Source organism: Alosa pseudoharengus, unplaced genomic scaffold (assembly GCF_046254945.1).
Source record: "Alosa pseudoharengus isolate Yale_2024_CS ecotype anadromous, Long Island Sound unplaced genomic scaffold, YU_APseudo_1.1 YU_APseudo_1.1_scf_5, whole genome shotgun sequence".
Lineage (NCBI taxonomy): Eukaryota > Metazoa > Chordata > Actinopteri > Clupeiformes > Clupeidae > Alosa > Alosa pseudoharengus.
Genome location: NW_027468837.1, coordinates 15,693,849 through 15,721,607, shown reverse-complemented (window position 1 = coordinate 15,721,607; position 27,759 = coordinate 15,693,849). Strand labels below are relative to the sequence as shown.

The 27,759-nt window shown below is 42.3% G+C and overlaps 1 protein-coding gene across 1 annotated transcript; it reads right to left on the bottom strand.

The window, feature by feature from the left end:
- Positions 1-658: 658 nt before the first annotated feature.
- Positions 659-22,050, bottom strand: top1a (DNA topoisomerase Ia). The gene is made up of 21 exons (XM_076267494.1): positions 21,911-22,050; positions 21,402-21,426; positions 17,170-17,266; positions 14,797-14,923; positions 12,977-13,020; positions 11,270-11,353; positions 10,728-10,812; positions 10,476-10,570; positions 10,003-10,118; positions 9,178-9,299; positions 8,924-9,046; positions 8,461-8,648; positions 7,634-7,778; positions 7,121-7,264; positions 5,603-5,788; positions 4,405-4,473; positions 4,130-4,244; positions 3,306-3,433; positions 3,041-3,135; positions 2,472-2,621; positions 659-1,988 (listed from the first exon to the last, which is right to left on the bottom strand). Exons 1-21 carry the CDS (start codon positions 21,941-21,943, stop codon positions 1,886-1,888), a joined length of 2,274 nt encoding a protein of 757 aa, XP_076123609.1. The 5' UTR covers positions 21,944-22,050; the 3' UTR covers positions 659-1,885.
- Between the last annotated feature and the right edge of the window lie 5,709 nt (positions 22,051-27,759).

The following is a 27,759-nucleotide window of genomic DNA, read 5'->3' as shown; positions in this document are numbered from 1 at the left end:
CCCCTCGCTGGGTTCCTGGAACACAGGAAGTCTTTCATCCAGCCACTGCCAAGCGGCTCACGAAGACAGACGGACACAAAATGTCTTCCCTTATGCATACCTTTTAATCTTCCCAAAGAGTTGGAGATAGTGGCACTCCCCCAGAAGGAAACACTAGTTCCACAAGTATTGGAAAAACGTATAAATGTATACCCAACATAGGCACACGTAGGCATAGATACACAATGACAACAGGAAATGGGCCAAAGAGGAATGAATTGTAGGGTTTTTATTCTTAAATAACCTACAAATGAGGAAAATAAAACAAAAACAAATTAAATGAAACATGATGATTGGAGATTATGAAAAAGATCTGATACACGGGCAAAAAGAGGGAGAATAAGAAACTGCCTGTGTTAACACTCTTCTCAATCACTTTCGCACACTCGCTGCATCCAAAACAAAAACAATGGAATAAAACATCATGGAGAATTCACATTACAATTCATGTTAAAATATGTTATTTTCGCATTCTTTACACAATTAAAAATAAAACTGCCTACAACTGTAATACAGACTATTTTTTGGCAAAGTTGATATCCCTCACATACCATTTTGGAAAAGAAACCAAAAATAAAAACAAGAATCTTCCATTGAGCTACCGCCCCCCCCCCCCAAAAAAAAAAAAAAAAAAAAAATACAATAAAATAAGTGATTTCAAGTAACAGATAAGGGAGTTTTCTTAAATTCCTCTTGGAAACAGTCATCAGAAAGGATTGAAGTTAAAACCCACTGAAGACTCAAGAGCAATGCAGAAATAACCATAGGTTTTTGTGGCAATGCATAGGGAAATATATTGGTTCACATTTACATTGAAAACAAGTCCCTGATAGAAACTGTAAATTGTTAACAAAAAAAACAAAGAAAAGGGAAAAAAAAAAGAAAAAAGATTTCACATTCTGCCTGCATATGTAAATATTGTCTTAAGTGTAGCATTTCCCCAGTTGCTCTAGCAAGCCTCCAAGTGTAGTATGGGTCTGACTGTCCGGTCCAGTTCATCTAACTCATGTTTCACTTCATTCCTCCATCAGAAAACCGACACACACACGCACACACACACACACACACACACACCACAGAGACAAACAAACACGCGCGCACGCACACACACCTTGTTAAGGTAGCCTATTTTTTTTTATGCCCCACGCCACCATTGTCATCAAACATCATAAAAACTCATGTGGAGTACACATTTCATTTCCTAAGAAAAGGCCATGGGTCCACTTAGGGAAATTTTTTGATTCATCTTTTTTTTTTCTATTAAAATATAGAATTAATTAATTGTACAGGAGGGCTAAAAATACAGACAAACATTTGTTTTTTTCTTTCCCCAAAGATACACAACGCAGTTGGATATTGACTACAGTAGCTAGAGGACCAGTGGCGTTGAGTGCTTACACACTCCATCACAGGCCCGTGGTAGGGTTAAAGAGGAGTGAGGGGCCAGACAGGATTGTACACCTGGACTCTAGACCTTATCACCTGGAAACAGGTGGAGCTAGAGAGGAGAGTACAGGTAGGATCTCTCCCACAGACCCTACACATCGAGCCCCCTATCCAGTCAACAGACTAAGTACTCTGGTCAAACAGAGTCCTCGAGCCCTGGACCGGACCCCCCCCCCACCACCACACACACAGTGGCCTTCCTCTATATTCGCTTTTCTTTTTTTTTTCATATTTTAACATTTCATTTCAACAAGTCATCTAATCACACTCAATACTCTTTTCTGCAACAGGTATGGGCACCTGTTGAAATCACTTCAGCTAGAAAGGCATTTTAAAAACAAAAAAAGGGAGGAAATAATACACATGAAACCATAAAAAATTAAACCGCAAAGCAGGCTTTCTAAAACTCATAGTCCTCCTCAGCCATGTCGATAGCCCAGGCAAACTTCTCTCGTTGAGTTTTGTTGTAGATCTTTTCAACAGGAATGCCCCATTTCTTGCACCTGTAAATGAAAAACAAAACATTAATTTACCATATGTTAGATCAATGTGCAATATACATATACAGAAATTACCTCCAGAATGCAAGTGAATAAGTGCATTTGAGCAAGAGAAAAATAAACAAGGTGAGTGAGGGCATATTTTTTGCAAGATGCCCTTCCTGATTATTAACCATTATTATTCATTCTTTACCATATCTTGCCAGGCTTACAGGTCAAAATGGTAATTTTTAAAGGATTTATTTGCAAATAAATGTATTAATTCATAATTTAGACATTCAGTTTTGGAAATATTTCCTGAATTTCTATTCTTTTGCCAGCTTTCAAATTCTAACACCCTCCAAATTATTCCCAGCTTTGTCATGAGCTCTGAGCGCACACGACCTCCACATGAGTGGTGTAAGCGGGCGATGGAGATCAAGTCTATGCATATACATAAGGCTATGGGGATCAAGTCTATGCATATACATAAGGTTATGGGCTTACCAGGCGATGGAGATGCGTGGGTCAAGATAGTTGAGCTTGGAGGTGCCGAGGGCGATCTGCTTGTTCTCCTCGCGGTCGGTGGCCTGCACCTCCAGCTTCATCAGCTGCTCCTCTATCCTCTGCACCGCCTTCTTCTTGGTCTCCACAGCCCTAGAGAGAGAGAGAGAGAGAGAGAGAGAGAGAGAGAGAGAGAGAGAGAGAGAGAGAGAGAGAGAGAGAGAGAGAGAGAGAGAGAGAGAGAGAGAGAGAGAGAGAGAGAGAGAGAGAGAGAGAGAGACCACACACACACACAGACAGAGAACACACTTTTGTAATTTTCTGTTTAATCTCCTTTAAATCTTTCATGTCTTCACAAAGGGGCCTCAGCCACCACCCGAGAGAATTGGCAAATTCCTTTCACATCCAAATCAGCCAGCTGTGTGGCTCCACTGAAAGGCGACACATTCAGGCCCCGTTGGGCTCTGTCGCCTCATTTGGCCTCCCAAAATGCATTGAGTGAAATCAAGATAAGCACAATCAAAAAAAAATAAAAATAATTCTTGGCTTTAGAAATCAAGGCTGCTACATACTTCTTGGCCTTCTCGTCCCTCCGTACTTTGGCGTCCGCCTTGGCACTCTTCAGCTCTCGCTTTGCGTCGGCAAGCTGGTCCTTCTTAGCATCGATCTGTTTACAGTGGACACAGAGACAACAGAGAGAACAAAAACATGATTACGGCATGATTAAACCCCTCTTGACAAAAGCAGATCACGGCCTCCACAGACTGCACGGCTGCCCCGAGGCACACAGGCGGCTCCTTTTCGAAGGGTCACGCTCTGCTGGCTTCGGCTTCTCACCTTGGTCTGCAGGTTCTGCATGGACTTCTCAAAGGTTTTTGGAGGCGCCCTCTGGTGGTTGCACAGGATGGCTACAGCCCGGTTGGCGCGATTGTAGGAGAGGATCTTGGCAGGGACGTTCTCGTCGGCTAAATAAAGAATGAGCGGATAGTAACAGTTACAAGCAAGACACTGGCACCTCGTCCTACGGTACGCCAAGCCATTACGGCAGCAAGAGCGTGCAGTTTCCTCTGGAAGCTTCCAATGTGGCAAAGTGCTTCCAAAAAGCCAGACGTGCACCCCAACCCACTCACTCATTCATTTTTGGCAAGGAGGTATGAAGTGAGCTGTGAAGACAAAAGGGACACACCAGGCCAAACATCTGGAGCTGGCTGAGGCAGCAGGGCTCGGAACTGCACACAGCCACAGAGTGAAGCGCTCCACACAAACACAGTGGTGCTGCGAAAACTCCTTTCTTCACCAACTCATTCACACATCTGACAAGGTTTTTTTAATTTTTTTATTTATTTCACCATAGGTCAGTTTAAAGTCAGCTTTTTTTTTTGTTTAAACAGGAAGGACCTTTGGTTGGAGTCTGGGGCAAGGCAAAGACTGCGTCTTCTAGTGTACAGAAATGTTCAACCCCCCCCCCCCCCCCCCTTTATTTATACTGGCATGTATTAACTGCTTGGCGGCCATTTTGCAGGATGAGCCAGTTGGCACTCTGGGAAAGTATATTAGAACTCTCTAGGAAAGACAGTTAGATCCAGATTGGGGGGTGTGGTAATGCAAGGGAAAGTGGCACGCAGGATCAACAGTCACATGTAGGGTCATGCAGCACTTACGAGTCGTCAGCTCTTTGAGCTGCTGCTGCAGGGTGATGGAGGCGTTGTAGGTACGGAACACTTTAGCCGTCAGCCCGTCCATCAGCTCCTGGAGGTGCTTGTTCAAAATGGAGGTCTAGAGAGTGAACCAGGGAATAAAAGACCATGAGGAAGGAGGAGAAACAAAGCACCAGTTCACAATATTTTCTCTGGAAATGGTCTTGAAATCACACAAATCCACATGATTGTTTTTATGGAAAGCGATTATTTTATAAATATGTCCATCTGTTGCTTACGTTAAGGCGGTCAAACAGGTCATCTTCTGGCTGCTTGTTCTCCATAAACAGCTGAAGGTTCTTGAAAACCTGGCAAAGAACACAGACGTGTCAGAGACATGGGAACACAAAGCCAAACACATACAGCACACCCACTCGTTTTCTGTGCTTTCACGCAGCCTCACATGCCAGTTATTGCAGTTTGGAGGGGAAAGAAAAACCATAGGGCAGAGATTGTGTAGTGGGTAAGGAGACTGGCTAGCATGCAGTAGCCAGAAAAAGGGTTCGATTCCTGGCCGTCACCATTGTGCCCTTGAGCAAGGCACTTTACCCCAGTTGTACCCCAGGGAGACTGACCCCTTGAAATAATTGATATATCCAAGTCGCTTTGGATAAAAGCATGAGCCAAGTAAATAAATAAAAAATATTGTTCGGCATATCTGAAATTATAATACCAGATGAGCAAGCACTGATTATGAACTTCATGCTTAATCCAGTCAAGGACATCACTCTAACAGACACGCCAAGGACAGCAGCAAGTGCATCCATTATAACTACGGTTGGTTTTGAGCGACAACCTAGGGGATCCTTTATTTACCAGAAATTCACAAATTATTGCAATATCCCCGTCCTCAGCAATGTGGTCAAACTACGCTCAGACCTTGGTTACTGTCATTTTAAGGCGCTCCTATGAGCATGAGGGAATGGCAAGCAGCTGGATTAGTAAAAACAAGATGGTAGCAATTCTTCCGTCTTTACACCGGTTTACACCCATTTGGTGCATCACATGTGAGACTTGTGCGACACTATTAACGACACAGAGCAGAGCTGTGGAATTGGAGAGAAACCTTTCCGTATCAAAACCACACATACTCAGCACACAGATAGATGCTGCTGCACCTCCTCATTGAATGTGAAGAGGAGTGAGAAGACCATGGTTGGATTCAGATTTTCTGTCCTATTGTTTTTTACTATCCACTTTTCCTTGACCTCATGCTGTCTGGTTAATTACCAGGTGCAAGGAATTGTGGGACTTCACAGTCTCTTAGACCTTTCAGTATAAATAAGTGTACCCTATAGTAGAGGACCTTGGAAAAGAAGCATTAAAGCACTTTTCCTAAGCTTCGAGAAGTGTTGATTCTCATCTTAATTCTCATCACTGAATACGTGCGATTCTTTTCACTGCATTCAGGGGAGTGGGGGATGGGGCGGCTCTTACCCGCTTCTCCACGGGAACCTTGTTGTAGTAGCGGATGGAATCTTTTCCCAGGAAGTCGAACTCCACCACGAACTCCTGGCCATCCTTCTCGGGGTAGAGGTTGATGTGCTCCACCCGGAGCGAGCAGCAGCCCACAGTGTCAGCAGTCTCTCCCTCCTCCTTCTCGTTACCAGCTCTCAGAGCCAACTAGGATGGACACACACACACGGACACACACACACGGACACACACACACAAATAGGGACAAGGAGTCGGATAACAGGCCTCTGATGCATATCAATTAAACGAAACTCAATTGTAACTGTATAGGGCTATTCAGAAAGAGACCAGACAGACGGTCACAAAGCAACTACACACTGAAGCAAGGCCGGCGGCCCACAGACAAGTGCAAGGGCCGGCGGGGCGGGGAGAAGACTAGATGGCCAGGCAGAACCGGCTCCTAACAAGAGAACACCTTGAAAAGGCCAAACTATATAAAGGGCAGCCGCTACGCTTGTGGACTGTCTGGGAGAAGGATGAGGGAAAATGGTGAGGAGCCAAAAAAAAAAAAAAAAAAAAAAAAAAAAAAAAAACACACTACAGAACATTTTCATTTGTGAGGTTTAATTTGTGAGGTTTAGTTCAGAGAAAAAAGGAAACTGAACCATTTGAGTTTAAGATTCAGATAGTGTATGATGTATATATATAAAAAAAAGGAACACAGACAGGAGTCACAAACATGTTTTTTGTGTGCACGGACACACACACAGGTAGACAATGTTAAGGATAGAATTGTCTTTTGTAAATAAATAAAATATTGGAGGCACAGAGACATTCACACATCTCCAACTGTCCACGGATCAGGGGTGTGTTTTCCAAAAGCATAGTTGCTAACCTGTTAGCAAATAGCAAAAAACTGTTTTGCAACAAACAAAGTTGCTAACTTAGTTAGCAACTATGGTTTTGGGAAGGGCTCCCCAGAGGTCCAAGGTCCATGCTTTTCAAGTAAGCTATTCAAAAATGATCATTGTTCAATTGGACAAAAGTAAAAATGAAAACAGGATGCATATGCTCATCTCAGAGCGACTTTTTAAACTAAGGATCCTATGAATGTAGCTGATCAAAGTAGCGTTCCCTCAGCAATGCACCCTTGGCAACTCTGCTTCAAAGACATCAGTGTTGAAACGTCTACGCAGCAATCGGAGACCTGAATTCAAGAGAGGGTTTTTTTTCCCGTCTAGAGTGATGTGAAGGTAAATAAATTAATTAAATCATCTCTCCACTGTGCAAACACACTGAAGTCATGAAGGCAGTGTGGGGGGTTGGGAGTACGGCAGTGCAACAGGGCGAACAAGTTTGCCTCAACATGAACAACACTGCATCTGGCGGCTTTGTCGTCCTTCCAAATACCTCCCTCAGAGAAGACGGATCATTACTCCAAACACAAAGAAAACCATTGACATTTTTTAGTGCTCTGGCCGCTTTGCATGCCTGAGACAAGTGGCGTCAGGGAAAGGAAAGCGGAGGATCATGGGATACCTTGTCGATGAAGTAGAGTGCTACAGCTCGCTGCCGAATCCTCATCTCTTTGGACTTCCAGTCCTCCCGGTACTGGGCCCGGAGCCGGTCCACACACTTTTTTAACCGCCGGGCCGTCTCGTACTTCTGCCAATCTTTCTCGCCCTGAACAGACCAAATCACACATACACCAATCAGTGCACTCACGCTCAGGCTAGAGTGCATGCTGGGTAGTTAGCTGAACTAAAGGGAAAGCATTAGAGACTATTTTTAAAGCAAAGCGGTAGGAGAAAGAGGAAGGAACAAACTAAATCTCTACAGAGCAAACAAAGCCGCAAGACGCAGACATACAAACAAAAGCAAAAGCGAGCAATGGGTAAGGAAACGGAGTTCTAAAATGTGAACAAACAACTCCTAATGGTCTCCAATTGATCACCCTTAACGTCTCAAGAATAAATCACACAAACACACAACTAGAAACTCGTATCTAAACCCTGGACCCAAATTATAATGGATGATAGTTGTGTCTGGTACCTTGATTCTCGAGCTGGGATTGAGCATGATGTACTTGATGGACCCCTGGATGTTCTCAGTCCACGACACGAGCCAGGTCACTTTGTTGTCGTGGCGAAGCTCCTTCCACTTGGTGCCAGGGGGAGGCTTGGGGTGCTTGGAATCTCTGAAGATAGAAGGGGCGAAAATAATAGTTTTTCACCTGATGGCATGTTCTTTGCACTGCTGTTGAGCATCAGGCCTCAATGTTATCCTAGTAGGAAAACCACTAGCACATGCTTTCACAGGGAACCTAAAAATGAAATTCCAGCCATTTTTTTTTTACATAGATCTGTTTCGAGGTCACCGTCGGTATGGGAAAAAAAAAAAAAAAAGCGGGCCACCTTCATTTGCTACCTTCGACTTGATGCAGCCAACAGCTAGAGCTGCCAGCCAGGCATGATTATGACTATGCCTCATGAAACAGATCTATGTGCAAAATGGCTGAAATTCTCCTTTAAAACATTTGTAGTGGATTTTGCTCCAAATAACTTTCATTTCCATTCACAGACCAATTTGGTTCATTCCACCCTATACACGTACAACAAGAGAAACATTCCAGGCGTTAAAAGATGACATCCAACAATTCTACTAGGTTTGGGGCTGAGGCTGCCATATCCCAAGCTCTGATTCAAATTATTCTTTTATGGAGTGCCTCATGACTCAGCCAAATTTCATTGAAATTCACATCACCAACAGAGACCTTGAGCGAGCGCACAATGTGCACCCCACGGTCACAGTTTGTGCTTTTCCTTTTCTCCCCAATTATGTCTCGGCACTCTTAGCATGGCACAGGACCCTTGTCTTACTTGCTGCAGTTGATTATGATATCCTCAGGCCGGATACGGCGCTTCAGCATGCCCATCTTGGGGTGGTCGCCACGACCGCGGAAGAGGCCCGGCGGCTCGATGCGGAAGTTGGCGATGCGCTCCCGGTGGTTGTCCATGATGCAGAAGCCGTACTCCTGCAGGAGGCGCTCGTTCTCCTCTTTGATTTTCTACAGAGAAGGAGGACCTGAACGTGAGGACTAAATGTGTTGGCAAATGGGGGAGCAATTTTAGAGGCCTGTGTATGGTACTGGTTCAGCAGGCACACAACCCAAAAATACAGGAAGAGAGAGAATGTCAAAGGGACTGTGAAAGACAGAAAGCATGCACATGTGTGCGCGCACATGCACACTTGACCTTTTAGCTTTTCCCTTTATCTAACCAAAAAAAACAAAACAATCTAATTTAGGCCAGGAAAGAGCGGACCGAAAAAAACAAGACTGACCTGTTTCTCCTCTTTAGACATTTGCTTTCTGGCTTCCGACTGAGCCTTGAAGTACTCATTCAATTCTGTGAAGTTGCACTTGTTCAGATCTGAGATCTTGGCCTTCTCCTCTGATGTCATTTCCTGTGAGAGGTGAATCCAAGACCAACAATATAGCAAGGCACTATGATTACATAGGCAGAGCTGTTTTCTGACAATTGCTTTGGGATTTTTGTTTTGTTTGTTTTTGGGATTGACTGGTATTTTTGAGGCACCTTTCTCCAGTCTTTGAAAAAGTTTTTCCGGAAGATGTCCTTGGTGGTGTAATCGTGTTCCAGCATTTTAGCAAAGAAGGTGGCCACTTCCTCGGCGCCAGGACTGAGCTTCATAGTTTTGCCTATGAAGAGAAAAGGGGGGGGGGGAGGCACAAAAAAAAAAAAAAAAAAGTCATCCATAGCCAAGCCTCTATTGATGTCTCTGTGGCACACCTGAACACAGGGGTCTACACAGGAGTCTAGCACAGGTGCAGAATGGTTCAATCTTTCCAATAACATCAGGGAAGAAAGCTTAGATGGACAGACACATGAATCCCTTGCTTGAAGGATTTGACTAAACTAGCTGACAAGCCTGGGGGAAAAAAATCCTACTCTGAATAGTTCATTAATCATGCTAGAGGAATAGGGGTAAATCATAGAATGCCCCTGGTCTGAATGTGGGTACACTGAGGATGTCCACACAGAGAAAAGCAAAGTTATCAGTTCATTAGTCTTAAGCAAAGCTTAAACACATAAATATAAGCACGGAAAGGGACTAACATTAAGGGGCATGTCCAACTCAGCTAAAATCTTTAACAGTGAATAATTAAAGATCGTTTAAAAAACAGAAGGTTTCCACATGGCAATGCACGATTTCAAATGCAACAAAACCTTCCTTCCCTCCCCTTCAACTTTACTAATCCACAGTATTGAATTCTGGCCTGAAACGGGTCAAACTGGCCCCCTCGAAGAACGTTGAGGCGTTGCACAGTGGGTGAGTTCCACCTGCCCTGAGCTGCCCAGAGCCTCAGAACTGCACGCTGGCGCGGTACAGCTGCCACTTACCATCATAATAGAACTTGACGTTGCTGGGGAGAGGCTCGTAAGGAGGCGCAAACACCGGCCCTTTGTGTTCCAGAAACTTCCACTTCGAGCCATCTGTGTACCTCTCCTCCTCCCACCTAAAGATTCAAATCAAAAGAATGAATTAAACACAGTGAAGGGAGGAGAGGGAAGGGGGGGGGGTTAAAATAAAATAAAAGAGAGGAAACAGAAGAAGGAAAAATGAGAGCCAGACTTGGTATGCGAGTGAATGAGCCAGACGTTGCGACCCAGAACTGAAAACATCATCCATATTTTAGGATTTGCCAGAGGGCTGTAGTCATTACACAACCCCGTCCCCATTTGCCAGGAGTGCAGAGGATAGGAGCGGTATACACTCCCTCTTTTGCAAGTCGACACAAGGCGTCTTCAGAGGGACGAGAAGAGAGAAGAAACACTAAAGGGAAGAAGGAAAAAAAAAAAAAAAAAAAAAGTACCATTTCCACTTCTCCTCCGGTTCTTTCTTCCCTTTCTTCTTCCCATCGGCAACAACTCCCTTCTTGTCTTTGGTCTTCTTTTTGGGCTTGATGTCCTACAAAGAGGGAGGAGCGTACACACACACACACACACACACACACACACAAAGAACTAAGTTGCCTGGCTCTGCATCCCCAGAATGAATTACTAGCTAGTGAAGTGCCAACGACACAAAACCCGTGGGAGACAGATGGACAAACGGCGCCACTTGCCTCGTCGTCCCCTTGTTTCCTCTTCTTTGCCTTTTTGTCCTCGCGATCATTCTCTACTTTGATTTTTTTGGGCTTGTATTCAGAGCTAGGATGAGGAATACAGAGGGGAAAGAGCAGAAAGGGGTTTCATCAATACACCCCCCCTCGTGCTAGGCAAAAAATAAATCGATATCGTCCAAGTCTACATAGCCACTCACGCCTTAAACATTGGCATCTTTTCATTGAAAACGTTTAGATTTGTCTAAACACCTTACAGTTGTCTAAAGGCCTTGATCACTAGGTATGAAATGCCTTGCCAAAATAAACAGACTGCATGCACATAGATGGCAGTAGCATTTACAGGTTACACAAAGCAAAGCCTCAACTTCAAAGAAGTTCCTGTGCAGTCATCTTGCATCTTCACTTTGCATAATGTGGCCAAGTATTGAAATGAGCACATCACTGTGATGCATTATTTGCATAGAATATATCAATCTACAGAGCAGAAGGAAAGGGAAAGGTCACATGAATGAACTAGTGCGAGTGTGTGTCCGTGTACTCACTCGTCTTCGTCACGTTCACGCTTCAGGGACTTGGGAGAGTGGTAGAAGTCCTCACCGTCTGGTTCGGATTTTATACGTGGAGGACTGGGGGTGGAGGGTTGTGGAAAAAAGGAGTTGATGTCAGTCAACTACAGGTTATAGCTTAAGTGGTCACTCAGCCACATCCAGAGTGACACTTGATAACATCACTGCAGGCTAGTGCTGGGCGGTATACCGGTTCACACCGTATACCAGTGTATATTTTCGTTATGATATGAATTTTTAATATACCGCCATACCAGTGTATTTGATTACACAACGTTTGGAACGCTGCGCCGCGCGACAGTGTTTCAGAGGGGACTTTTTTCACACGCACGCATGGTGCCACTGCGAGGCATTGTGAGGGTAAACACAAAACACCATACGTTTTTCCCCTGAAGTATGACCCTTAAGGCTTAATTTCTCCTTAGGTAAGGGGTTTATTTAAGTGTGTTGCACAGCATACCTTAAATTGTTTCTTTAGTTACCAAAGATCCTTGATTAGTAGCTCCGCTTTAACCCTCTCTGGATTTACGGTCACGAAAATTCTATTGAGATTGTTCAACAGCTGTAACTAGCTGGCTAGTAGGTGATGTCGTTAGTTAGCAACCCACCGAACACAGTGAAGTTTAATGTTCTTATCATTCATCTCGCCTTAAGAATATTCGCTGAAATTATCCAGGTAGCGAGTAAAGCATGTTATAGACATGCACTGAGCAATACTAGCTGGCTAGAAATTATCCTGACCGTCATCAGTGCACCAAAACGAACTTTTTTGTTAATGTTTTGCCTAGCAAACCGAACCGAAGCTCATGGCAGGCTAACAAGACATCCACATGAAGTTAACGTTAGCCTACCACTAACGTCATGTAAACCACACAATAACAATAAGGCATGTTTCTGATAGGCCTATTTGACAGAGTAAGCATATTAGCAGAGATGTTTTATTTTAAATTGTATAATTTTCAAAAAAGTATAATTACTGCAAGTTGCACTACTTTTTGTATTGGTTTTATACAAGATGTTTGTGAAATTTGCACAGTAAAAGTTATGTATTTTGACTGCAATTGTCTTTGCATTCTGATTAGATTCTTCATTAGAATCATGAGTGGCTCTTTGTAAACAGCATCATTTTCTGCGGCCATGCAAAACAGCATTACCACTAGTGTGGAGTTATTCTACATCATGACTGTAAAATAGACCATCCTTAGTCAGTGTACTACAGCAATTCCTCTCTCAACCTGTAGAAAATGCTGTGAACATCTGATTATGCATGGGGAAAAAAAAATACCGTCATACCGTGAAACCGTAAGAATTTTGAAAAATACCATGATATACATTTTTGGTCATACCGCCCAGCACTACTGCAGGCCAAGCACCGTGTTGGACATCGGCCTTCAACAAAAACTGTTCCTTTCTGCTTGTTGGATCCTCTGGCACTCAAGTTTTCTACAGCGTTATGATGTCCAATGTATAGTGGGACTACTTCAAATATAACCTCTTGGCCAACATCTTCTAAAATCAATTTTGTAAGTCTTCAAGGGTCTTCATGGACCTGCCCATCTTACCGACATCCCTGTTAGGTATTATCCATCTACATCTCTTATAATTTCCTATTACACATAACTAAATTATACCAGAGAGACATGTCAGATTTCACTTATCAAAAGGTGTAAACTACACACTCACCTGGCAAAGCCATTTTCCTTCTTGATTTTGCCTTCCAAGGACTTCTAAAAAAAAAAAACAAAGGAGAGGTTCAATTAAAACAAAGCCAAACAATCTGTCATCCAGACCATAGTGTTGCCATAGTGACCTGTTCACACTAGAGACATCATGTTCAAGTTGGACCCAACTAAATGAGAGGGGAAGTAAGGGTGTATGTTTGTGCAATTACATCTGCCAATTTCTTTAAAATGACATAATAACTCAAATTAGTTAAGGCTACTCACAATAGCTAATCTAGGATTCCAGGGTAGCCAGCAGGATCAACCCATTGAAAACACAGCAAGGGTGTTTCACGGAGAAGCCTACATAGGGTTAGCTTGACACATGCTAAATGACTTCATATTGTCCACCACTAGCTGACTAACTTTCCTAAACAAAACACTTTCCCTGACCAGCTGTGGTAATCACATTTGGAAAACCACACAGTAGCTGGTCCGAGAGGGTTTTTATATCAACCCCACAGTACACTTGTAATTTGAACCACGCTGCCAAATTCACATGACTACAAACCTCAGGCCTGCCCTCAATAAGATTGCACAATTACATGTTGCTGAGGGCACCCCAAAACAAAGAAGTTGACAAATTGCCCTTCCCTACATACTTCCACTTTTCATTTACACAATCACATACGCACGCGTACATCCGAGGTTGCTTTGGATTCATCTGCCCTACTAAGGTACATGGCCATCCCACCATCTAAACCAATGCAATATAGACCACTTCATGCTGGTGATGGTCATACTTACATTCCATCAATTGGCATACTTTTGTCATTACACATTAATGCAGTGTGCTGTGTGCTTACTCCCATAGTGCATGAATTTCAAGTGTAGTCTCACATCGAACACCAAGTCTGTGCACTTCACGGTAATGACCATCGCAACATTTAAATATAATGGTAATGGAGTCCTTTACTTGACAGTGACACGGTCATACTTTGTCAAAACATAAACAGTTTGTTACAAAGACCTTGTACATCTGTAAAGTTTGTTTTCCACTGTCTTGCTCCAGCTTCCTCCCTCCCCTTTACGCTATGTAGCCAACCCGTTGAGAGCAAAAAGTCTTGCTCCACACACAATTTTTTGACTGTTATGCGTGCACCATCCGGGCACTTGCAGTGTCAGAATTATCAGTGTAAAGGCACTCATGCACTCGCATTGAGTATTCTAAGTACAGAAGCATGCAATTTGGGACAGCGTTAGTCCCTATGACCATTTCAGCTCTGAACTGTGTTCCATTTTGGCCTGTTCGTCGTCATTTCTGGAATGCATCAATTTATATTGGGAGTTGTACACATTTTAACAACCCTGTAGTTGTAATTATTTCAAATAATGGTGATAATCCCCAACACTCAAGTCTGGCATTAAGCTTTATTTACTTTTTTCTCCAGTATGACTAGATAATGAAATAAGTGAGTCCACTAGTCCACTACCTGAAGCACTTGACAGTCTAAACAGAGTTTCTGTTATGCATGTGATCTTGCAGATTTAGAGAGGGGACATAGTTTAAAATCTATTCAGGAAATAAACAATTTCACTTAATTGTTTTTAAAAGGGGGGAAGGGGTTGACCCACTTACTTTTAGTCATTGAAATGGAATCAATTCTGACATATTTACTTGCTGACTGTAACTGAAAGGGCTCCTTTTTAAACTACGAAGCTGAGATCAGGAAGGTCAGAGATTCAAAATAAAAAGATAAAAAAAATAAACAAAACACAGGCACGCACACACAAATAAACAAACGCGGGCGCGCACACACAAATGAAAATGTGAGGGCTCACCTTCTCCTCCTTCCTCTTTTCTTTGTCCTTGTACTTGTCTTTGTCTCGCGGTTTGTCGGAGGAGCCATCTTTGTGCTTCAGCTTGTCTTTGTCTCTGTGTTTCTTGTCTGAGAAGTCCTTATGCTCGCTGCACAGTCCCCAAGGAGTTTGGAGGGGAAGGGAAGGAAGAAAAAAAAAAAAAAGAGCATTACAGCATGATTGACAAGAGACATGGTTGTTCTACCCGGCAACAACATGGAAACGTCAAAACGCTAGAGACACCATGTTTGAGGAACTAAAACATTGCCATAAAATCAACACATGCATGCATGCATACACACACAGACACATCCATCTTATCTAGGGAGGGGGCTTAACCACCGAGACGTGAGAACTTGCACATCTGTGCAGTGGTTAAGTGCGGGTGGTCTGTTTACATTCGTATCAACCACAGCCACACCTGCGCCCCGATCTCATCGGGGGAGAGTTCACAAGTAGGAAAACAGGAAAGCGGTTATAAAATGGAAGGTGTGTGAAGTGTATAGACCGAGAGCAGAGACAGACAGACAGGCACAGAACATGCAAGAGAAAGACAAAGTTCTTTGGTGGGGAACGGTGAAGGACGGCAAGCAAAGACATAAAAGAGGAACGGGACTCGTGAAGTATAAGTATATATACTTTTTTGATCCCGTGAGGGAAATTTGGTCTCTGCATTTAACCCAATCGGTGAATTAGTGAAACACAAACAACACACAGTGAGGTGAAGCACACACTAATCCCGGCGCAGTGAGCTGCCCGCTACGACGGCGGCGCCTGGGGAGCAGTGAGGGGTTAGGTGCCTTGCTCAAGGGCACTTCAGCTGCGGCCCACTGGTCGGGGCTCGAACCGGCAACCCTCCGGTTACAAGTCCAGAGTGCTAACCAGTGGGCCGCGGCTGTGAAGAGCACATATGAGCTGGGGTCAGGCAGGCGGAGGCGGCACGAGCCTGAGGCCTGTGTGGTTGACGTCACTCTATACTGCTGACTCACCGGACTGCTGCATATGGGCCAATCCAAAAACCATAAACTTGGGCTTTCATGACATCTAAATATTTTAACTACAGCCTGCCAAGCACTGATGTACAGATTAGAGGGGGGTGGGGGGGCTTGAATCAACATAACAGGCGCTGTTTAATTCAACAGGGTCAGTCTTCTTATACCAATCTCTTACACCACAAAGGGTTGGCTGATGCATTATGCAAAAGCACAAAGCCAAAAATCACAGTTACATGATAATATCACTAGCAAGCATGGGGTCAGTTAAACCATTATACAATCTTTCTGGCACAGCACTGGGCAGCTATGTCTCCTTTAAGCACCAATCTGAGCAAATGTTATTTGTCCACGAGGGCCTTTTAAACAGAGGCTGACTAACTGCATTTATCTATGTATGCATCTATGTGGTCATAGCGATCCATACACAGTACAAGACTTAGCCACAAAGGCCAATGCAACAGTCTTGTAGGAACAACGAAAAACCCTAAAACCTTTTGTAGAATCGATGAGCAAATGGGGTAGTGTGAAGGCAGTGGCAATGGTACATGTTTTCAGTAACATCATAAGCATGGAATGGCATTAAAAACCAGGTGCACACCCACTAAGCAGATGTCAGCAGAAACGAAAATGCAAACCTTCATTAGGAGCTGCTGACTGGCCTGTTTGCAGTCTGATTAAGAACACTAAATGGCTGGTTAGGAGTTTGGTAATGCGATCCCAACAGGGAGTCCAGCTGAAAGACGATGAGCAGAGAGAAACACTCACTGCTCACCCTCTGCCGAGAAATGTGTGAGCGCACACGATGCGCTTTGGCCTCCTGCAGTGGAACACTGCACACACACCTTTATTGTCCAGTCCATGGCTTGCTCATTAGGCTAGGAGATATGACATAGCTGTGGCAGTTTCAGCCTCATTCTGATAAGGACCGAGCAACGTTTCAGTCCTCACCTTCCTGGACCGATATTTAAACTATGCCTTCCCGCACACAGCAATAAAAAGTGAACATAAGACAAGTGGAGCTGGGGTCATTTCAAGTGTGGTCCTGCCAATTGACACCTTTACTGTTTTTAAAAAAATCGAATGGAAGACAAGACCATATGAAAGCTGCTTCTGTGTCTAAGCCTATTCACAGGCCCACCTTTTTGTCTCACAAATTCCCACCTGAAGGGAACAAAAAAGAATGAGAGGCTTGCTGTAAGTGCGATAAGGTTTAGACTGACAGAGAGAAGAGGAGACACAAGAATATGTCAGAGAGAAAGAAAGGAGAAAAGAGGGGAAGAGAGAGGGGGAAGAAAAGCAAGCGCACAGAAAGGGGGGAGGAAGAGGAAGCCACTAACAGGAAAAGGGCAGGCAGCCATACCTGTTGCTGTGCTTTGATTTCTCACGCTCCTTGTCCTTCTTATGGTCCTTGTGTTTGTGTTCTTTGTCCTTATACTTATCTTTGTGTTTGTGAGAATCTGTCAAATAGAGATATGATAACATCACATTACACTGAGCCAGTCCCAACTCCACCCCAAACACCCATCAGTCTGCCAACACCCACCATTCAACAGACACCAGGAAAAACTTTTGAAGCACAAGCAACAAGCTGCGCACCCAGTCTTGTGAAGAAAACCACTCTTCACTGCAGCCAAGTTTAAGACTACACTGTTGACATGAAATAATGCTCTTCTCCATTATGACCCTGGGTTCTACTGAGGAACATCACTGATGTCTTTTAAACCAGTTTCATTCACTTATTTGAAGCTGGAGTTCATATTTCTGCTGAATGCAACCCTCCTTTACCTGCAGCCAGAGCAACTTCTCATTCTTTAAGTGTTAAATGTGGATTGAACACTGCACTGAATTGTCACACAAAACCCTCTACTTGCACTGAAAAATGTATGGTGGAAAAATGTGAAACTCAATGAGGACTGGCTTTAAGCAGGACCAGAGAAGATGAGCTGAGTGGTGAGCTCATGACTTCCCTGTAAAGCTCGGCAACCATGTGTGCCTGCTATTGTTTTCGTCTGACTGGCCTACTTTCAACTAACCGACCTCTAGCGCCCTCATGCAAGACAAAGCAGTGGTGAAGGCCCCAAGTCCAAAGTATGCATGTAGATAGTCTACGGGTGTATCTACAGTAGCAGACAGAAGAAAGTCTAGGGGGTTACTACAGAGGCCAAAGCAAAAAAACAAACAAACAAAAAAAAAAGTGGATTTCCAGGGAAATGTAGTGTTGGGAATAGGACAAGACTAGTCTGCCCTCTGGCTGTAGGAAGTAACAGAGTGCTGTACATCTCTCACACCTGGGTGCCAAAGTCGCTCTCAGACCTCTGAGCAAGACACGCAGTCCATCTTTATACTGTATGTTGTTGGGTTTTTAATCTTATATTTGATATGGCTGGTTCTTCCTTATGGCAAACAATAAAAAAAACATTTGAATTATTTATGATAGTGTCATTGACTCACTCAATATTATCTGCTATATGCCTAGTCCAGTCATCCTCAAAACTACTCCAAATAACATTGTTTTGGTTGCCATCACAAGTTTACACTAGTCATCATCCAAAAATAGCTTAGACCATCAGTCGCTGGTGAACATTATTAGCTTCTGTAGAGTAATGGAATAGTGTTAATGTACCCTAATATAAACAAATAAATATCCTCTACATGTCAAGTTGGCGATGTAGGTAGAAGTTTCTAGATTGTGGCAAAGCGCATTTAATTATTCATGCGGGTGCCACATAAGTATGAGGGGAGGCTTGATATCTGTTAAAATGGGCTATTTTATTACCTAGCTTGATTATAGGGCTGTAGTAAATGGGCTTGTAAAAAAAATAAATTAAAAAAAAAAAGACAGACATTGCATTAAAATTAGAGAACAGTGTAAAATACAGCGTTCAACCATTCCATGTCATCTTTAAAGTACCACATTACTTTTGATGTGGCGATCTTGCACCCAAAATTATCACTACATGGTTTTACACAAAACTACTTAGACTAACACAGTTTTGGTCCCCAACAGAAATGTTCATTCTTTATCATCCAAAAATAAGCCGTTGGTTGTTCTTAGAGCAGAGTCCTTTAAGTTCAACCTTGTGTTTCTCCTGAGGAGCACTGTGCTTTAAGACGGACGTTTGAACAGCACACTAGATTGGGTTACGGAGTGGCCAGGGTGCCGCTGAAACTGAATAGGCCTGCAGGGGCTGTTCACAGGGTGAAGAGGCCGACATGAGGGAGGAAGAAAAAGGCAGAGGAGTGCCCCACAGATCCCTGGGAGAAAAAAAAAAAAAAAAAAAAGAAAAGAAAAAAAAAAAAAAAAACTTTGCCAGGAGCAAACAGAAGCAAAAACAGTTCAACTGTGGCTTCTCAGTACTGACGATCTGGTCACAAGACAAATAAAAAAGCTGATAGTATCTCATCTGAGATTATATGGGAGGTAACTATTGTTCTGAATAAGTTTCAAATGTTCGATGGGCATAAGCTCAGCTGTTTAAACTAGCAAGTCTGAACCATTAGTGAACCTGCAGGAGTTAAATACCTGCCAACATAACACCCTAGACCACAGAATGATAAGATCTGTAAAAACGCAACATGCCTCTATCCTATCAATCACCTAGAACGGCTACTTATTCGCTGTTCACTTTCTATCTACAAATTGCAAGGTGACCAGCCACTCTCAATTCTCCTGAGCAAGATAAAATTGTCACTTTTCAAGTTGACTGAGGAGAGAACATTCGAATAATATGTAACTTGCGTTTGTGGACAGCACCCTCTAGTGGCTATATGCACAGCACACTTAGAGTCACTCCTAACAAGGGGACATTTAGGAGATTCTGTTGCACTGCACACTGAAAAAGCATCAGGTGCCCCTGCACTCCTTCTCCACTCCGGCCATTAGAAAGAAAGGCCCAAGCCAGGTCAGAAAGAGGCAGGTTATGTGGAATGTACCGGCAAGACTGCCAGGCCGACAAGTACGACACACCTGCTGATAGACCAGCCATTTAGCACAGCATGGCCTGCACATAGCATCACACAAGCTGGGTGGCTCGCATGGAGTGCTTGGAGAGGCGAGAGGTTTATTTGTGCCAAGTCATAGTGAGGGAAGTGGGCAACTCAGGAAGTGCCTCATTGGCCCATTAGGGGAGTAGTTTAAAACAATCCCAAGACATTCACTTTAGAGTATCTTCATACTGAATATGAGAGTCTATATCAAAACATTTGAAAGCAAACAGCCTAACACATTAGCCCAAGAGTAAAATAAGATCATTTAACATTTAGCTAACTAAAATGAGGACTAACAAGCATCACAGAGTGACACAATTTGCTGAGATTTTCAAAAATTGTGGGATTAAAATGCAAAAGAAAAAAGCTTTCAACATCACATCTGCTGAAAGGATAGAGCACTACAACTGACAAGCAAAGCCTGCAGGTCTCTCAACCATACAAATCAGAGATACTTCAAATCCTCCAGTAGAAGTTCATGACTCAGTTCATCCTCTCAGTCTCTATCCCACTGCTTGTGCTTTTGTGACTCAGCTAACAACTTGATGTTGAGAAGAGTACAATGTTTTTTAACTGCACGAGCTGCAATATTGAAGGGACATATTTACTGTAGAAAAAAAGCAACAACAACAACAACAACTGTATAACCAAGTGTAGAGCTCCAAAAACAGAAAAAACAAAGAAAACATTTTCTTGGAATTCTTGCAGTGGCATGTCAATTCACTTAAAAGTAGTAAGGCTACATCACCTTGAATTTCCCCTTGGGGATCAATAAAGTATCTATCTATCTATCATTGTGCTGACCTTTAATAGGGCCTTGCAGCATGAGGGGTAGCCCGTTGAGATGCACTTTGTTCCAAAATAATGGTATTCCATTCTCAAAAGAAGAATGGACAAAGCATTTTAAGTATGCCATTTACAATACATCTTCTTGATAAGCCAATTAAGAATTCTCACTTATCATTGGTATCCACTGACTGTACAGATCAATGGTTTCTAATGGCAGTGTGCATCCACATAAGAATATCTATCAGCTTTCAAAAGTCGTCCAGAACTAGGATACTCATGTTAATGTAAATGTGATCTAATAAATAACATAAGAGTAATGTGAGGTCTTAGTCCCAGGGCCGAAGATATAGCATTTGAGATGGTGCCACACGCTACTCCATGCTTCGCCTCCATATCACGTCGATCTGCACTTAATGTGCTCTACGTTCAGACCGCTAGGCAGGGAAAAAGAAAATGGCGCAGAGACTAAGTCCTCAACCCCCAAACCTCTACTTTCAATAGCAGAATAAGACAACTGATAGCGACCATTGGTCTAATCTAAAGCACTTTTCGTAAAAATAATCTCTGGTTCTGTGTGATTTTGTATAAACTTTGAAGTGAAATGCGGTTTAAATTAGCTTTTAAAGGCTTCAATTTGAACAATAGGCGCTTGTCAGTGAGCGAGAGGGGACTTAGTCTCTGAGACGCCATTTCTGTCCTTACAACTCAAGCTAGATGGCTAGGTTAGCTGACTGTTAGCTAAAGAACGGATACTCAACATGTCACCTTATAAACAGTCATTAGTGAAGACATGATTGTTGTTAGATTCATACTTACCATTATACCTAGATCCAGAATCGATCTGAAACATAGAGATATTTGGTGGTTTTAGTTGGGTCATGTCAGTGGGTTGCTAACTTTGAACTTGCTATCATGCTAGCATACCAGCTAATGTTGGATAGCTAGCCATCCACCTTACAGGGGTGCAAATGGCTGATAAAATGGCTTTCAAATGGCTAAAGCTACTTAGCTACAACTCCTCAAAAAGTTGTCTGTACAACACTTCTAAAACAAGATATTTCTCACTGAATAAATATCAAGTTCAGTGACCAATGAATACTTTAAAGTCGATTTACTACCAACGATTAGTTGTCAAGTAAATGAATAAAAAGAAAGCCAAGCTAAATAGATATGTAGCTAACTGACTTATTGGACAAACGCTAGCTCGCTCGCTCGCTTTGCCAGCTTGCAAGCTATAGCTTGCGGAGGCAATTAAAACACAGAGCTAGCCACAATTACTACAATCACAATAGCACAATGACATGACAAATTATGATAAATGTTACCTGGGAATCGTTGTGGGCATTGTCCCCACTCATTTCCAATGATCCTACTTTTTAAAAACAAAGTTAAAATTGTGTTAGAGTAAAACGCCGGCGAAGAGTTGTAGCCAGAATGAAGAAAGATGCAGTTGTGTAACAAACCAAGTCCGAAAAATTAAACACTGCGCATGCTCGTTGGCTTTTAAAAAGGGTGAAAAAACGAACAGGACGCGAAACTCCTCCCATCGCAGCATGCCCACACTTGATTGTCCTGCCCACGTTTCGAGCATAGTACTTCACTAGCCATGTGGCAACAATGGATGACGGCGCCAGAGAAGTATGGTTCTAATTTATTATGAGTGCATGCGCTGAAATAACCAATGTTGATATTTTAATGCTAGTTCTACGCTTAAGTGAAGATTCATTATAATTATGCTCAGCCAACCACCAGCCTACAAAACTTATTTTGATTGTCTTTCAAAAGCAATTTATATGCTACAATATCATTGAGATTAATCATCTAGGTTCTAGGCTATTACATGTGTATATTCATTATACAATATATTTTATTTTCTAAAATAAATTGGCTTGATGAACGAGTGCTGTAAATTTGCTATTGGGTCGACACTGAGTTGGTATATTCAAATTTGGGTCACAGGGGAAAAAAGGTTGAGAACCACTGATCTAGTCTAGTAGGCTAGGCTTAATGAAGTAGCCATACAAAACTGTGAAGATATTTTTGATATATCTATTTTACTAGTTTCATGACAGGCCTACTTCAGCATTGAATTAGAGTAAACTAATTAATCCAGAAACAGTCTGTATTTATTTTATAATTTCATAAGCCATATTAGGCCTACTTTGTCCCTTTACACAGTTCACCTAGGCTACATCTTTTTAGACTGCATTCTTTTTAAAATTCTGTTGTCCACAGCAGAAAAGCAGGCCTAGGCCTACTGTTTTGCACATGTCATGCTGTGACCCATATGACCTAAAGATATATAAGGGATAATATAAGGGTTGATGTGGGTTAATGAGCAGTGTCTGTTGTCTTATGGCGTTCTTGTAAATGAGAAGCCAAAATGTAATAGGCCTAAATTGAGTTGTAATGGATGTATTTTCCCGACACTGTGTTTGTGAATGCCCATAGATTGTGTCTGTTGTTTACAACTATGGTTATAAAAACAATACCAATAACAATAACAATAACAAGACCTCAGGCCTTCTCAGACCAATCAACCACTTCACTTAAAGACATAGGGCTCTATCGTGCATCCGGCGCAACGTGGCGCAAAGCACGACACAAAGCTTATTCTTATCTTACACCCAGTCAGTGGCGGACTTTGCGCCATGCGCTCCACTTTTCTTAAACCTTGTGCACAAGGGTGTGGCAGAAGGTGTGGTCTGACGATGATCCAAAAATCGCTATCTTACACTAATAATCATTACGCCACTGACCAAGAGAAACCTGGTCAGAAATCTGTGGTGAGTTGTTTATATGCTATTTTAATCATATTAATCATTTTAGTCATTTAAATTTTGCAGATCCGATGATTTCAAATTCCTCGTATAACTCTGTGTCTTCTTCGTATTCTGCCATCTTCTCAAGATTTGCAAACTTCCAAGTCCAGTCCACAAGTAATGTAAATAATCACGTAACTGATCAGCTGTTTCCTTCACGTGTGCAGTCTTTCGTCAACAAGATTCCCATCACTGATGAAACAATTTTTGAGCTTCGTTGATACTTTGTACTCATGCTCATGTAGACAGTAACTATATATTTCCTATTTACTTTTGTAATTAGTAATTTTGTAATTTTGTAATTACTTTTGCAATCTGTTCCCCTGTCCTTCCTGTTCGTTCGTGCTCAGCAGTCGACTGATCGCGACTTCATTACAAGATGGCGGCCAGCGGAGAGATTCTCTGAAGGTACTGCTTGTATAAACAGTCTTTTTTAATAAACTTCCTGTGCACTTCCAAAGTTCTCAGTATCTCGTTTTAAATGTCAGGACCCTCAGAAGTCTACCAATGCAGTGTGGAGTTACTTGGAACATTTTTAATGGTGTAAAAATAGCGATTTAGCTGCATAGGCTACGCTATGTCCCCACAGCTAGCTGAAAACCTTATGCAAGTTCGGCGAAAATCGGCGCAATTCGGAATACTAAGGGGTGACCGAAGGTGCCTATTGGACAGATGTAAGTACTCGGCAACATCTTTCAGTGCAGCTAAGGTCAATTTCACACCGGAATTCTCCTTTAATGTGAAGAGATAAAATAAAATGATTAAACAAAACCATTTTCACAAGAAGTCTGTATAGTAAGCCTATAGTAAGCATTGACTGATCTTGATATTGGACACCGACTTCTAACCCTCCAAATCCCTCAATGCTTTCTGCTTTTGCTTTCCCCGTCTCCTGACATCATTGTACCATTTATGGCATTGTGCAGCTGTTCTGGTGATGCCAGAAGATGAGGACACGCTCGCCACGACCTCCTCCACGCCTGCTTCTCCTCAGGGAGTTTTGCTCTTTGGTCTTCTTGCGTCCCCGTAAATGGTGTACTCTAGGGCCTTCACCTCACGCATGAGCATGTTGGTTTCTTCATGGGTGAACCATTCCTGTCGCCCTGGTAAGTGCCATTATAATAGCAATTCGCCATTGTTCAAGTGCCTGGCTTTTTTGAAGGGAATGGGAGATGAGGGTCTGATTGGTTTATTGCATGTCATGCCCAAAACACACCTCTGGTTAATTATGAGAATTAGTACAACCCCTTTGAACAATGCGCCCGACGAAATCAAGATGAATGTGGGCTGGCCACGCCCATAAACATAAGCTTTGCTCTGGTGTCCATCCATTTCTGATCACCAAAATAGACCCCATAGACTTTTCCTGCTGTGTACTATTTTTACCAGTAGGGGACAGTGATGTATTACAAGAGGCAGAGTCGTATATAAGTTTGGCCAACTCTCTCCATGTTGGATACCAACGTCAGATGACTCTATAGCATGTAACCCTATGGGTCGAATATGCTCTGTAGAAATAAATAGCTTATTTTCACCATTATAACAGGCATATAAATGTTATCAACTTTTGTCAATATCTAAAAAGCCACTACAGACATATTGGTCTCCAACATGGCGCCCATTCGATTAGTTGGCCAAACTATACGGCTCTGACAAGAGGATACACAAGGAACTAGAACTCACCTGAGTATTAGTTCCCTCAGTTTGGATAAAGTTAGTTATGAGATCAACAGCCAATCAAACATAGCCTATCCCTCCCTTTTCGCCGCTCCTGAAGCACTGCTGATTGGTGGGAATATTTTATGGCTTATAGTTTGTTTATAGTTTGAATTTACAAAGTGGTTATTCATGTAGGCCTACACTGAACAGACAGCTATAGGAACGTGAGTCTTGCTGAATTCGACAAAAAGTGTGATGAGGCATGATTTCAGTTCATTTATATTATTTCACAGCTCTATCAGAATACACTTGGACCAAGTAAGACAGCTGAACTATTATTGCAGTGTCATTGGAGAGTTCAAAGAAAGCCTGAGGGTTGAATGTATCATCTCCCATATACTCCTTCCCACTCTTTCAAAAGTTAATCTACCAACAGTCAACTCTCAACAACTCTCTACCACCACATAAAGATAATAATAAGCTTTATTTGTATAGCACCTTTCATACACAGAATGCAGCTCAAAGTGCTTTACATTTGAAGCATGTAACACAATAATAGTCAGTCAGTCATTATCAATCACTTTTCTTCATTGCTGGGGCCATTTATGATCCACTCAGCAACATATCAAAAATATAGAAAAAAATGACATGTCATAAGACTGGCAGCCTTAACCCTCTTACCCCCCACAAGCACGCCATATGGCAACTGTGGCAAGGAAAAACTCCCATATTCCAGGAAGAAACCTTGAGCAGAACCTGACTTAATAGGGGGAGCCCATCTGCTTCTGGCTGGCTGCGCCCTCCAATAGCAGCAGATGTAGAATAATCTGAAAAAGTAGTCTACAGGATAAGATGAGTTAACTAAAAGCTTTCCTGTACAGGTATGTTTTCAGATCTTTTTTTTAAATATTTACAGAACTCGCCTGCTTGATGTACAGAGGCAGGGTGTTCCATAGTTTTGGGGCATAATGGATAAAAGCAGCTTCTCCACTTTGTTTGTGGAGCACTTTGGGTACGATTAAAAGATTAGAATTGGATGATCTAAGTTTCCTTTGTGGTTGATAAGATATTAAAAGCTCAGAGATATATGAAGGTGCTATGCCATTCAGAGCTTTGTAAGTAATTAACATAACCTTAAAATCAATTCTATAGGAAATAGGGAGCCAGTGCAGTTCAGCCAACACAGGGGTGATGTGTTCTCTCTTCTTAGTCTTAGTTAAAAGTCTAGCCGCAGAGTTCTGTATGAGTGCCAATTTCTTTAGATGTTTTTTGGGAAGACCAGTGAAAAGTGCATTGCAGTAGTCTAACCTGCTAGTGATAAAGCGTGAATGAGTTTTTCTGCATCTTGTTGAGTTAAAAAGGGCCGCACTTTGGCAATGTTTCTCAAGTGGAAATAGGCTGTCTGAGTAACTTTACTGATATGGGGCTTAAAACTTAACTCTGCATCTAAGATGACACCGAGGCTTGTTACTTTTGGTTTGACCTGGTGCGCCAAGTTCCCCAGATTACTAAGAACAATATCTCGCTTTAGTTTTGGTCCAACCAAAAGTACCTCTGTTTTGTCATCATAGTTTCAAAAAAATTTGCTCATCCACTGATTAATGGAGGTTAGGCATGCAGTGAGGGAGCAAAGGCCATCTGGGTTAGTTGGCTCCACAGAAATATACAATTGGGTATCATCTGCATAGCTGTGGAACATATTATGCTGACTTATGACGTTTCCCAATGGAAGCATATATAGGGAAAATAGCAGGGGACCAAGGCAGCTCCCCTGGGCCACACCAAAAGGCAAGTCATGTTTTTCAGACACATGATCTCCTAGACTGATATAAAAATCTCTACCAGTAATGTAGGTTTGAAACCAGTTTAGAGCATTATCAGAGAGACCCACCCACTTCGCAAGGCGGTGAATTAGGATGCTATGATCAATGGTGTCAAATGCCGCACTCAAATCCAGAAGAATAAGGATTGAGACTTTGTTTGAGTCAGTAGCCAGTCTGAGATCATTGATCGTTTCTGTGCTGTGATTTGATCTAAAACCTGATTGGAATTTTTCAAGGATACTGTTTTCGTCGAGGAAGGTATTTAACTGATTACAAACAACTTTTTCAAGTACTTTGCTCAGGAACGGTAGATTTGATATAGGCCTGTAGTTGCTCAGATTGGTATGGTCAAGATTTGACTCTTTAAGATAAGGTTTCACAACAGCGGTTTTAAAAACAGTTGGAAATATACCTGTTTCTAATGAGGTATTTATTACCTTGAGAATAAAGGGAGCTAAGCTATCATATACTTTTTTGAGGAATCTAGTAGGGATTGGATCTAAAACACATGTTGAGGAGCCGGTTTGAGTTATAATTTTACCAAGCTCAGATTCAGTAATAGTGCTAAAGGACCTTCATTTTGGGGGGCTGTTTTTGGGTGTACTATCAAACATATTACTTGTGTTACCAATAGCCGCCCTTATAGAAATTACTTTGTTTTTGAAGAAGTCTGCAAATTCTTCGCATCTTAGAGAGGATGCCTGACTGAGTGTATCAAAAGGTGTTTGATGCAATAGCCTATCAATGGTGGAGAACAACACCCTAGAGTTTCCACTGTTTTCAGCAATTACCTTAGAAAAGTGGTTCCTTCTCTCATTCCGAATGCTCTATTATAATTTGCTATTTTTTCTTTTAGAATGGCACGGTGAA

Coding starts and splice junctions, on each gene's coding strand:
- top1a (XM_076267494.1), bottom strand. CDS start 21,943: ATGAGTGGGGACAATGCCCACAACGATTCCCAG. Junction 4,474..5,602: donor AGGTTCCCGTGGAGAAGCGG/GTAAGAGCCGCC, acceptor GTTCTTTGCCAG/GTTTTCAAGAACCTTCAGCT. Junction 3,434..4,129: donor GCTCAAAGAGCTGACGACTC/GTAAGTGCTGCA, acceptor TTCTTTATTTAG/CCGACGAGAACGTCCCTGCC.